At 33.9% G+C, this 13,830-nt stretch overlaps 1 protein-coding gene across 1 annotated transcript; it reads left to right on the top strand.

The window, feature by feature from the left end:
- The first annotated feature begins 690 nt into the window (after positions 1–690).
- Positions 691–4,557, top strand: LOC110105723 (serine carboxypeptidase II-3). The gene is made up of 8 exons (XM_020835329.2): positions 691–1,097; positions 1,239–1,346; positions 2,037–2,311; positions 3,028–3,267; positions 3,358–3,473; positions 3,561–3,653; positions 4,126–4,231; positions 4,324–4,557. The coding sequence occupies exons 1-8, from the start codon at positions 725–727 to the stop codon at positions 4,453–4,455; spliced, it is 1,443 nt and encodes a 480-aa protein (XP_020690988.1). The 5' UTR covers positions 691–724; the 3' UTR covers positions 4,456–4,557.
- The last annotated feature ends 9,273 nt before the right edge of the window (positions 4,558–13,830 follow it).

Below are 13,830 nucleotides of genomic sequence, written 5' to 3'. Positions count from 1 at the left end.
GTTTTTGAAATTTTTTATCTCTCCTATTTTATTTCTCTATCTCCACATTTAGTTTATTCTTTAATGTTTATTTCTCTCTCCTGAAAACTTTTCAAAAGTTTTTATTGAACGGGCTACTATGACTATTTCTAAATTTATTTTTTTGTTCGTTTAATAACTAATTAAATTATTAAAGATAATAATACTATCTTCCCCACCCTCTCTGATACGCTTAATGAGTTTTTTTTTTTAATTTAATACAATTAGTTATAATGCTAAAACATAGAATTTTAAAAAATATAATATTAATAAAAAAGTAGTTCTTAATTATTTTAAACAGAGTAAAATTATAATTTATTTAATATTTTAACTATGCAAAATAATAGGAACTCAACCTGGAAGGTACGGGAAAATCAGTAAAATAATGAGATCTAAAGCATGAATCTGGTAGAATATTCTCCCTCTCCTCTCATCCAAGTTTTTAATTTATAAATGAGTCTAATGAGACAAAAGTTTGCAATCATGCATTTTATCTAATTTTAAATGGTCTTTTTAACACTTCAGATCTTTTTTCCACTCCAATCATCACGGCAAGTATGAAACCTGAAAATCACAATAAGCAAACATCTCACGCTACAACGACATCTTAATTTATTAATACTTCTGTCATCTATATATCATTACAGTATAAATATAACATAAATTACAGTGAATTATTTCATGTTGCAATCTAAGTTAATCAAAGATGAGAAACTCAACTTTGTTTTCTCTTCTTTTCTCTTGCTTTTTCTTCTCTTTGTGCTGTTCCAAGTCCTCTCATGAAGCCACTCAATTACTGAAATTCAATAGCAGTCCTAAGTCTTTAAAGATATTGAGAGATAATTGGTGGAATCTTATAAGAAATATTCATCAATTTCCAGTTTATGTTAGTTCTCAGGATGGGCAAATGGAAGCTGATAAGATAGAAAAATTGCCAGGGCAGCCAGAAGATGTGAAATTTGATCAGTATTCTGGATATGTTACTGTTGATCCAACGAAAGGAAGGGCTCTCTTCTACTATTTTGTTGAGGCTCCTCAAGATTCTAGCTCAAAACCCTTGGTCTTGTGGCTAAATGGAGGTAAAGTTCTAAACTTTGAATCAAATTTTTTGACTTTATACGTAAAAACTCTAATTAGATTGAGTCAAACTTGTATTGATTAGTATTTAGTTGAGACATGAATAAACTTAACAAGTAATCCTATTATTGTGATTAATGCAGGGCCAGGATGTTCTTCTCTTGGAGCTGGAGCAATGCGGGAATTAGGACCATTTAGAGTTAATAGTGATGGAAAAACTCTTTATGCAAATGAGGCAGCGTGGAATAATGGTGAGTACGAACATATGAATTTATTTATGTTGATATATAGGTTGGTTATTTAATCAGGTTTGTTCATTTTTCTTCTGAACTTAAAAATATAACTTTCATGCATGATGTCATGTTAGATTACTAGCATATATTAGTAATAATCATTGCTTGCATGGTAGTCAAATCCACTAATATGTAAGTTACAATCATGTATGATCGCCAAAACTAATAAGAAATCAACATAAAAAATTCAGCATCGATCATTCTAACATCATAACATACTATAAGCATGTTAGTACTGAATCATGAAATCGTACATTTGAGATGCAACATCATCATCTAATAACATTCTTATATATGTAGCACTACTTAACATAGCAAAGTTGAATAAGACAAACGCTATAGTCTGATTGATTTAGTTTTGAACCAGTTGTAGAAAGTATATGATAAGAAATTAGAATAAACAAGTTCCTAAAATTTATTTTACAGATTCAATTTTTTCTTATTCTGACTTATTTCAGATCTATAAGCACTGCTTTACATAAAAAGTTGGTTCAATCAAATCCTTTTGTTTTAGTTTCGATTCATTTGCAGAAATAGCATGATAACAGCATAATTATACGTAGTATCATTCATTAAATTTTACAAGATACTTAGATGATAACAGAAATTTTGTTTTGTTTCTAACTGCGCTTTTGTTTTTCATAAAAGTGGCAAATGTGATCTTTCTGGAATCACCAGCTGGTGTTGGCTTCTCCTACTCAAACACAAGTTCAGATTACCAAAACACCGGTGACAAGAGCACGGCTGATGACACCTACACCTTCTTGATCAATTGGTTAGAGAGATTTCCTCAGTACAAGAACAGAGATTTCTTCATAACCGGTGAGAGCTATGCTGGTCATTACATCCCAGAACTTGCTGCCCTCATTCTGAAAAACAATGCTGCCAATAAGAACACAATCATTCAACTAAAAGGCATTGCGGTAAGTAAATTATACCAAACAATCATATATTCCAAAATCCAAAAAAAAAAATGTACAAAATTAATAATTTATAATTTCGAGTTTTATATATAAATCAGTTGAACATGATCAAAAAGACTCTGCTTGTGCTGGGCTTATTAAGCAAACATTTTCGAAATAATTGTCCAATATCTGCTCACTTATATAAAGAATGAATTGAATACGAGCTTCTTAATGATTCAGACATGAGCTATTAAAGGTGTAAATGAGTTCAGTGGAGCTCGACTCACAACTAACTTGAAATTGAGCTATATTAATTAATCAAGTTTGAGCTTAACTTAATTTATAATGAAAGAGATAAAATGATTAAGAATAATTATTATAATAAACTTATAAAAAGAATGATAAATTAGAAGATATATGATAAAAAATCAGTTGATATTAAAAGTGAGATATCATTTTAAAAATTTTAATAGTTTTATATTTGAACTCCTGAATTCTAATATATTTTGTATGTATTTATATTAATATTTTTTAGACGAGCAAGCTCGTGAGCTAACGTTTCGAATCGATTTTGGCTTAAGCTTGGCTCGTTAGCTCTATTTATCAAGCTGAACTTGTGCTGGCTCATGAATTAGCTTGACTCACTTACACCCTTATGAGCTATTCCAAAACAAGAGCATTTCTTACGGCCCTAATCAGAACACTACTAATGCTACTCATGGTTGAATTCATAGATGGGGAATGCTTATGTTGATGGAGACACAAATGACAAAGCCACCTACGATTACTTATGGAGCCATGCCTTGATAGCCGATGAAACTTATAGCAATATTCAATCAAATTGCAATTTCTCTTCATCAGTCAGTAATGCAGATTGTGATGAGGCTCTTACTGCAGCTCAAAATGAGATTGGAAATATTGATATGTATGATATTTATGCTCCTATTTGCAGCACATCTTCAAATATAAAAGCTGTAAGTTCTTCATTACTCTTATAAAAATTTCCAAATTTGATATAACAAAATACAAATTAAATGAACAAGTTTCACTTCTGGTTATGACAGTCAGTTCAACCAGATCCTTGTGCTAGTGACTACGTTGACAACTATCTGAATCTTGCAGAGGTGCAAAAAGCACTTCATGCAACTGTTCATTTACCATATCCTTGGACTGCTTGCAGGTAATTTTTTGACCGTTACTATATGTTCAAAATAAGTTTATAAAGTCTTTCAATCGCATTTAAATGTTCTAAATTTTTTTAACACAGTGATGTTATTGGATACTGGAATGACGCACCAGCAACATTGCTTCCAACAATTCAAGATCTAATTCACAATGGCCTGAGAGTGTGGTTTTACAGGTTTTAAACTCCTTTACAGTATTTTGATTATTGCTTGTTTTCAATTATATTCGACTCTATAAGTTTGATTGGTTATTATAAGCTTTCTTACTGCATCTTAAATTAGCTTTTTAGAACAAAGATTTTAATTTTGTACTAAAAAGCTGCATTAAAAATCAATAAGAAAGCTGTCTCAAACAAAGCTATAATTAAAGAGCTAAACACAAAAAAAAAACTTATGTAACTGTTTGTGCCTCGATAATAGCTTGATTTTGCTTATAAACGCATGGAAGTAAACTGTATGTTTGTAAATAGGTCATGTTCTGCTCAATAAATTGACCGCCTGAACTAAAAACAATTTTTTTTAGCTCATTTACTTAACAAGTCTATCTGAACAACACTTAAGCTCGCTCAAGTTTAGCACATTTACACCCATAACACTCAATAAGAACTTTTCCTCCATCAGCTCCATCAACTTTATTTTTTTTCACAGTGGTGATCAAGATTCAGTTGTGCCGGTGACGTCGACCAGGTATTCGATCAAGATGCTAAAGCTTCCAGTTGAATCACAATGGAAGCCATGGTACACTAATGATCAGGTGAGATCAATGATTTCCTTAATCTAAAATATTCATATATGTTATAAAGATTGTGAAATAAATTTTTATATGTTTATTCTGTATGATGGCAGGTTGGAGGATATGTAATTGGCTATAAGGGATTGACATTAGCTACAGTAAGGGGAGCAGGACACTTAGTGCCAAGCTATCAGCCTGAAAGAGCATTAACTATGTTCTCATCTTTTCTTAAAGGAAAATTCTGAGAAGGCTTTGTTTGATCATCGTTATGAAAATTCTTTACTCTTAAGCTTCTATATTTAACTTCTTGTATTGTACTTTGAAAAATTTGAGTAATATATATATATATATCAAAAAAATCGCGATTTTTTGATGGGGAGAGAGATTGAACATGAGAGTTTAAATAGTCAAAAGCAAATCATGAAATTAGGCTTCGTTTGGGACGTCATTCTTACTGGTTTTTAAAGTAAATTTCTAGATGAAAAGTTTCTTAAAATAAAATTTTTTATACTATAAAGTAATTTTTTAAAACAATAAAAAAATTATCTCAAATAATCTTGAGTATAAACAAAAATGAGTCTGGTGCTTACATAAGGAGATAGCCACTTCACAATATCTTCAATTATTTCACTTTATGAAGGAGCCAACTCTAGAAGTAGAAGAATAGTATGTTCAAACAACAGCACTAAACAACTCCATTCAAAAGAAAAAAAAGCTATCAACCATAAATAGAAATAGGACAACATGAAAACTTAGAAAATAATCTTGCAAGTCAATTTGATCTGTTGATTGAGAGCTTTGGCATGTAACCAAGAGGTCTTGGGTTTAAGTCTTGAATATGTACGTAATGTATATGAGTTTGTACCAAAAAAAAAAAGAACCAATATTTCATGAAAGCAAAAAATTCATAGCGCACACACACGGACATTTACTGAACTAAAACTCCTATCAAAATAAAATAAAAAATAAAAATAAGATAAATTGAAAATAAAAGCTCAAATTTTAACTTGATCATCATAATTCTAATATTTTGTATTTTAAATATTTGTATACTTAAAGACTTGCATCAAAATGGGCCCTCTATAACAAAAGAAATGGTTAAATAAGAAAAGGAAATAATATCTCTTCTTTTCAAATGTAACCATAAAAAAATGTATTCATATGGGCATGCAACTATACACTATGTCATACATTGTGTTGTGTGACATTAATATATTTCTTTAATGTCCTCTACTTTATTAATAGTACTGTTTGATGCTAATGAACTGTAGAATTAGAAAAAAAAAAATAATTCCCATCAAAAATTTTATACTGATAAAAAAAGGAAAATTGAATATTTTTTTTTAAATGAATGAATCTTTAAAAGATTCTAATCTAAGCCTTCATTTGAGATGATTTTTTCGTTATTTTTAAAATATTTTTTTTTAATAAAATTTTTTGGTACTAAAAACTGTTTTATAAAGCAATAAAAAAAATATCCCAAATGAAGCTTATGCCCTTTAACTTGATCAAGCCAGAATAGAAAGCTCTCTCTCTCTCTCTCTCTCTCTCTCTCTCTCTCTCTGCCAGAATAGAGAGCTCTCTCTCTCTCTCTCTCTCTCTCTCTCTCTCTCTCTCTCAATAAATATATATATGATTTGATTGCCAAGGTGCCCATGTTAAAGAATAAAATATTTCTCTAAAATAATAAAGCTTCGTTTGGGACAACTTTCTTACTGCTTTCTAAAATAATTTTTTAGTACAAAAATTTATAGTTCATGATATTTTTGTTCTAAAATTATTTTAGAAATCAATAAGAAAGTTGTTATAAACAAAGCCTATATGTGATATTGCGAAGTCTTTGAAGGCTTATCATGGCACTTTCATAACCATGAGATGTCAAGTTAGGCCACCTTTAACTACTAATAAAGAAGGAGAAGATGATAGGCCTACTTTGTTTTAACCAACACATTCAATTATGTGAATGATGTTTACTTGGAAATAATCTGACAAAATATTTTCAAAGAAGTTGGCTTCAAAGCTAGAAAGCCACATTAATGTGTGGTCCCATTAGATTAATATCTTTCAATAAGAATAAACATTTCCTATGTTTTGCTGATGATTTTTTGTGCAAATTTTCAATATATTTTTTGAAGGAGAAATCAAGGTGTTTAATAATTTTCAAGATGTTCAAAGCTTATTTAGAGAAAAAATAATCTTAAAATCAAGGCCTTGAGATTCAATCAAGGTGGTGAGTGCACATGAAGCAAATTCCTAAGATACTATGAAGATCATGAAATTCGCCATTTATTAACAAGGTCGAGATCCAATCAAATGGTACAGATGAGTGGTAGAATCAAATCATTCTCATTTCTCAACATGGCCCAAAGTGTGTTCTGTTAAGCTCTTTTTTGGTATCGATCACTCGCATGGCAATTTGCACATTTTGTGGATCACTTCGTTTTTTTGCACATTGCACTATTGTGTCTGATGAAGGATCAAGTTGCATATTTTACCTCGATTTGTCTTCAGCCTTAGGATTTAATTCTCTTGATCACATGTTGTCCTTTATTGTGTTTTAAAAATATATGTGATCAAGTCAATGCCGATTTACTGAGTGTTTGAGCCTCTTATGCACATATTCGTCTCCTATGTAAAACTTTTCAATCGAGATCTTTGTAAAACGGATTTGCACCATTATATGCAGCTCATTGAGATGGATCAAATGAGTCTATTCACACTTGAATTGAATATTGTTTGATACTTCTCGAGAGGAGAGAACATAAGGAACTTTTTCTTAATAAACTCAATAATCAAAATAAATTAAAATCACATAAAAAATCATAAAAAATCTTTAAAAAAAGTTAATAGATAAAATCTATTATTTAAAACATCAAATAAGGACAGTATTTGATTTCAGCTCTTGGATCAAAGGCTTTAAAAAGAAGATATAATTTGAGCTATTGAATAAAGGCCTTTAATGGCTATTTTGTCATTACATTTTATGTTTCATATCAGGTATTCCAAAAGGGAAACTAAAAGAGCTCACGCCTCATTCGACCTCCTCCCCTCTCTCGATTTTGGTCGTGCAAAGAAAAAAATGAAAAGGGCTACTGCGCTCTTCCTCGCTCTCATTACTCTCTACCTCTCCTACTCTCTTGCCTTCATGTCTACAATGTTCAGAGTAAGAAAATGAAGAAAGCTGGGTGAATCTTTGAAGCCTACAGCAGTTTGGGCCAAAAATATGAATGAATTTCCTACCTACAGCGATTTGGGGAATGAAAACCGTGAGAAAACTGAATCCATCTCGTTTCCTATGGTTGATTTCAGCCAAACAATGAAGGGGCTGCTATTTACTTCTTCTATCAAGGTAAAAATGTGAGAGAAGTTTGCTAGAGATCTCTTACTAGTTAAAAAAAAAAATCACCGGGCCACGCCCAGTTGAAAGAATTGCACTAGTGTTTGCCGAGTTACAAGAGGCTAACTCGTCTTTAAAATTTATGATGATCAGATTAAAATAATCAACTCCCAGGTTGAAATTTAGTTGCAAATGAATATCACAATGCTGGTGTCAGAAAACTAGTGTCTGTTATTTGTCGAACAGAGTTCTAACGTTACTTGGAGGTCGAATGGAACTCCGACGTCACTTGGAAGCCGAATGGAACTCTGATGTCACTTGAGAGTCAGGCGGAACTCCGACATCACTTAACGTCACTTGAAAGTCGGGCGGAACTCTGACGGTGGTCGAGGAGTTTCTTCCCCCATTTCTTCTTATCTTCTCTTCTTCTTCTTCTTCTTCTTCTTCTTCTTACTTGGGTCCCCTCTTAAGAGAAATGAGAGGTTTATAATTTTTTGAGGATGACATGACCCGTAAATAGGAGGATGATCAAGGGAAAATGGGGAGTGGTTTGGATAGACGGTCGATATTGAATCCCTTGATCGTGGACTGTTCATCAGACATTTGAAGGTCTTAATGATATCGAAATTCGACAATCTTGGGCTCGTTAGATTTGTATGGTCGAGACAATCGATTCAACTATAACCATATCATGTTTGGAAACTGTTTGATAATCCAAATTGTTGTTTGAACATTCTAACAGTGCTTCGGGTCTTCGATTCAGACACATTTGGGGTCGGATTGAGCTGAATTTGGTGTCGTTGGGTTTGTATTTCCAAGACGCTCAGTTCGACTAAAGTTTGCTAATATTGTAATTCATATGATCCCAGATTTAATTTTTGAAACTTCCGGCCTTATTTTGCATTGAGATTCGTGCTCGATCAAAATATTTTTTTTATAATATATCAGTTGCCTCCTATTTTCGGATGTCAAAGTCCTAAAAGTCTGAAAATACACATTACAAATTTTGGAGAATTTTTCATGAGATTTGAAACTAAAAAATAACCTGATCTTGTGTGTAAAGGTCTCGAATGACTTTTAAAATGCCAAGATCAGGTCTAAAACATCGAAAAACTGTCCCAGATACCCCAAAATCGTCTAATTTGACCTGTTCAGGCCAAAAATTGGGCTTTGACTCACGTAGGTAGCCGAACTGGCTGGCCGGCCTACGTCACTACCCCTACGGCGATAGAACACCGTGCACGTTGAGCCTGACCCACGCCGTGTTCTGCCTCCGGGCCGCCTTGCCCCGCCAAGCCCCACCTGGCCCGTACTGCTGGCACACCCGAGCCCACCTGGCCAGCCCTTCCGGCCTGCCCGAGCCCACCTTGCCTGCCCCTGGCCTTTGTAATTCTGCGCGCTACTTGGGGGCCAGTCACTGGTTCGGGCCCGCCGCTAGCAGTTAGGGGAGCCACTAGCCCATTTTTTGTAATTTTTTTAATTCAAAAAAACTTGTAAAAAATCACAAAAAAAATTCAAAAAAAAAATTAGGAAAAATTAAAAAAATCTAAAAAAATTTAGAAAATTCTAAATTTTTTTGGAAAATTCTAAAATATTTCGGAAGCTTATCCTCTCCCAAAAAATATTATAAATACCCCCTTGTGCCAGGGGGAAATTACTATTCTTCTTTCTTCTCCTTCTGACTTTCTTGCAGTCGAGACATTCCGCAGTTTTCTGTATGTGGCTTTTTCTACTTAAATTAGTGTCCCTCCTCTTGTACAGAAGTTAGAATTTTCTCATTCTTCCTTTTCTTTCTCCCATATTTTTTTTTTCTTTAGAGGCCTTCCGGTGTGTTTTGTATGTGACTTTTCCTACATAAATTCAATGCTCCTATTTAGTGTAGAAGTTGAAATTGGTGATAATACATCCATAAAAATTCCACCAGCCAAAGAAGATTGCCCTGTTGCCTGATCTGAGGGTTTAAAAAGACTCATAAGATCGCCAAGACCGATGATGTTATCTCCACCATAACTGGCGATTCCTTGATTGCTTTTAGGAAAAAAATTCAATTTTCATAATGATCTTGTGATGATGGTGCTGACAAGGTCCGATCGTGCTCGTTCTCTTCCTCCAGGATTTTGTGACAATGTATGAATTCAATTTGCGAGCAGGGCTACAGTTTCCACTATCTTCGGAGTTGATTGATATTTTGACGATATTTAGAGTGAGTTTGTTCCAACTTTCTTATAGAACCATTATCGATTATAATGTGACTGATAGTATTTTTTAGAGATCATGGAGCAATGTTATCTCTAGAATGTCTTTCTCAGATGGGTCATCTTATTAGTGATACATAGGATCGTATATCTTTTAGATCTAAATGGCTAGATATTCGTACTCAAGATCCATCAAAAAGTTGGATTAGTGACTTCTTTTTTGTGTAAAATGACTGGAATCTCCTAGAAAAATGCGGAAAGCTGAAGGAGTTACCCATTCCCCTACATATTAGAGTAGAGGATTTATTGAAGATACTCAAACTTTTTGATATTGATTCCCTTCATTATAAGGTACGATATTGAGCATATATATAGACAAAGAATATTTATTCAACATGGGACTATCTTCTTAAGCAGGGAAATCACATGTTCAAATGCTAAAAAAGTTGGTCAAAGTTTTAGAGGCATTTATCCAACCTTCAAAAGTTCTTCCTAAATGACAAGGGAGTCAGGGTGATCTAAAGGCATCCAAGAAGAAAATGGTGGAGGAGATTTTGGTAGTTACTAGCAAAAGTCCCCGTATCTCTCCATCCAAGTCACACATTCCAGAAGATGTTTTGAAACATCAATGTATTGGTCATAGATCGACAGGCTGAGGAGTTGGTGAGTTAAACTTTTCTTTTTTGCTTTTTCTTTTTTTATTTTTCAAAGTATATTTCCCTCACAAAATTATTTTTGTTTCTTCAGTTGGTGCAAAATAAGAATTTTAAGCTTGAAATGACCAAGACCTTGAATGACTAGAACAATGAATTTGTGAAGAACAACTATCTTCAGGGAGAATACATGAAAAATATGATGGAAAAATTAAGGAGATGAAGGCGGTGGAAGTGTATCTAGCAGAGTGTAGAATACAGCTGGCTAATATGATCACTTCAGCCTCCTTGTAGAATCAACTGATGGATCGTCTATATGTTGAGTTGGTGGATGTGCAGGAGACGATCGATGAGTAGATGAAATATTAGCAGATCCTTGAAGATGAGAATTATAAATTCTAGAGTATGTTACCAGAGAAGGAAGCCCGACAGTTACCGGCCACGGTCATAGAAGAATTTAAGAAATATATTGCCTTCAAGATAATTGTCCAGGATCATATTTAGGAAACTCACAACCATATCTATTATTTGGAGGTGAAGGCTTTGGAAGCAAAGTATATGGAGGAAGGCCTCATTAGAGGTTTTCTAAAGGGCGTGTGTCTAGTGTAGCGCAAGACTGAAGCGGAGATTGAGGGGTTGACACCTAGCCAGGCTTCTAGTGACCCTTCTTCAGATTCTAGTGGTGAAGAGATAGAGAGTGAGTTGCATAAGACCTTTACCCTTGAGGAGAAGGATGATGATATTGAGATTCTAAAGGGTTGTTCTGTTGTTGGTTGTATCACTTTATTTTTTTTCCTAGTGATGAGTATATATGTTTGGTGTTGATATTTTCATATGATGTACACGATGTTTAGTGATATATTAAAAAATGATTGGTGTTCTTCTTTTTTTTTTTTCTCATATGTATATGAAATTTACTTAGCTTTATTTTAATAAGAATTATTTTGGTGGTCTCTTTTGACTTGAGTGAATGTTAGAGACATCCTCCTTGGATATCTTGACCTATCCGAGATTATTAATCAAAACATTTACTTGATGATTTTTAACATGTATGGAAGAGGTCCAATCATTGAGATACAATGTAGATTGTGTATTTCCCAAATCAAGGATAAAGAAATTGAATTTCTAAGGGGTTTTTATCTTTTATAAGAGAATATAATATCACAATAAAGTGAACATCACATTCATGTATTATATAATTTAATACAAAAATCTAGTATAACTTAGGGATACGGGGGCTACAAGAGTTCTATCCCAATCAACTCACAAGGGATGTATAAATAGTCAGCATAATAATACTTAAAGGATACAGAGCATAACAACTTGGGATACAGAACATAACACAAGGCAAACAATAAAATAGACAGTACTATCAACACAAGATAGATAGTACTATCAGCACCTACTAATAATACTTATGAAGGTTACTAATATTCTAGTTTTGAGGGAGCATCTTCCCTTTAGCATCATTCAATTTAAAGGTATGAGGTTTGACCATAGCTACCATCAAATAAGGACCCTCCCATAGGGGAGAGAGCTTGTTGCGTTGAGGGCCCTTTTCAGTTGCTTTGATGTTGTGCAAAACAAGGTCCCCAATAGAGATAGATTGAGGTTTCACCCTCTGATTGTAGTGACGGGAAATCCTTTGGTGGTATGCAGCGATCCTGAGTGAGGCTACATCTCTTACTTCTAGGAGGAGGTCCAAGTTTTTTCTGAGCTTCTCCTCATTGTTACTGAAGCCAAAAGTCTGAACTCTATTGCTCGGGACTCCAATATCAACTGATATGACTACTTTTATACCAAAGTAGAGATTGTATGGGATTTCTCCTGTAGGAGTTCTAGTAGTGGTCCAATAAGTCTAGAAGACATTTGGGAGTTCTTCAGCCCATTTCCCCCTATCCTTTCCTAGGCGAGTCTTCAGCCCTTTTAGAGTTATTCAGTTTGTAACCTCTGTTTACCCATTTGCCTGAGGATTGGTGACAGTTGTGTGGATTAACTAAATATGAAAATCCTTTCAAAAATATGTAAAGATTTTTTCAATAAATTGTGTCTCATTATCAGTGATGACCCTTACATAAATACCAAAACAACATATTATATTCTTCAATAGGAATTATTTGGCATTAGCTTCAGTAATATTTGCCAAAGATTCTGCCTCTACCCATTTGGTGAAGTAATCTACAGCTAGGATGATGAATTTCCATTTTCTAATGGATATAGAAAAGGGTCTCATTATATCAATTTCCCATTTGGTGAAAGGCCAAGGACTTTGAAGTGATGCAAGCTTCAAAGCAGGTGTGTGGGTGAGATTAGAATGCAATTGGCACTTTTCACACTTTTAAGTGAATTCAAGTGCTCATGTTTCATTATAGGCCAATAAAATCTTTGTCTCATGATCTTGTAAGCTAATGCTCTTTCTCACAAATGTTCTCCACAAATTCTTGAATTAACTTCTCAGAGTGTGTAATTAGCTTCTGAAGGTGGGAGATATTTAAGATACAGTCCAATGAAGGTACATTTATACAACTCACCACCAATAATGATGAAATTTTTTGCTTGTCTCTGAAGTCGTGTTGTAGTCGTAGGGTCTTCAAGCAAAACTCCATCTTATAAAAAGTATAAGATGGGATCAATCCAGGAAGTCTCTATTGGTTCATCGATTGATTATATGACCCACGGACCTTGGATACTTGAAAAGTGGATCTCCTTGATACACTTTCTCTTATAGACATCTCTCATTATTGTTATAACAAGTTTAGAAAGAGCATCTACTCACGTATTTTAGTCTCGAAGAACATGGATGATCTGATGCTCTATTATATGGGTCAAAAGTAACTTTACAATGCTGTAATACTGAGCTAGTTACAGGTTGTGGATATCAAACTCCTCCTCCACCTGAGAGGCGACTAATTGTGAATTAGTGTGGACCACTAAGTTTTGCACCTCACAGTCGATTGCTAGTCTCAATCCAGCAATAAGGGCTTTATACTCTGCTACATTATTTGTTTCCTGGGAACTTAAGTTGGAGCCCATACTCGAGGGTAACTTTCTATAGAGAGATCAACATAATTTTAGTCCCAGTGTGGGAACTTCTAGAAGCTCCATTGACATACAATGTCCAATACTGAGGATATGGTGAAGAACTTAGTTAAGTATCAGATACAGGAATGGTGCATTCAACTACAAAATCTTCAAGTGCTTGAGATTTAGTATTGGGTCTAGGAAAGTAGTGGATGTAAAACTCTCCTAGTTTTACAGACCACTTGACAAGCCTATGAGATGCCTCTAGCTTTTGTAGGATACTTTTCAACGGCAGATTTGTGTAAACTCAAATTGTATGGGCTTGAAAGTAAGGGTGTAATTTTTTAGCAGAGTAAACTAACGCCAATATTGTCTTATCTGCTAGTGGATAACTTCCCTCTATTTTAAATAAGA

Source organism: Dendrobium catenatum, unplaced genomic scaffold (genome assembly GCF_001605985.2).
Source record: "Dendrobium catenatum unplaced genomic scaffold, ASM160598v2 fragScaff_scaffold_716, whole genome shotgun sequence".
Taxonomy (NCBI): Eukaryota; Viridiplantae; Streptophyta; class Magnoliopsida; order Asparagales; family Orchidaceae; genus Dendrobium; species Dendrobium catenatum.
This window is presented reverse-complemented; position numbering and strand designations above follow the sequence as displayed.

What these genes read in the sequence shown, in the direction of transcription:
- LOC110105723 (XM_020835329.2), top strand. Translation starts at nt 725, where the DNA reads ATGAGAAACTCAACTTTGTTTTCTCTTCTTTTCTCTTGCTTTTTCTTC. An exon ending in TGAGGCAGCGTGGAATAATG is followed by an intron (nt 1,347 to 2,036) that starts GTGAGTACGAAC and finishes TTTTCATAAAAG; the next exon opens with TGGCAAATGTGATCTTTCTG. An exon ending in CATCTTCAAATATAAAAGCT is followed by an intron (nt 3,268 to 3,357) that starts GTAAGTTCTTCA and finishes TGGTTATGACAG; the next exon opens with TCAGTTCAACCAGATCCTTG.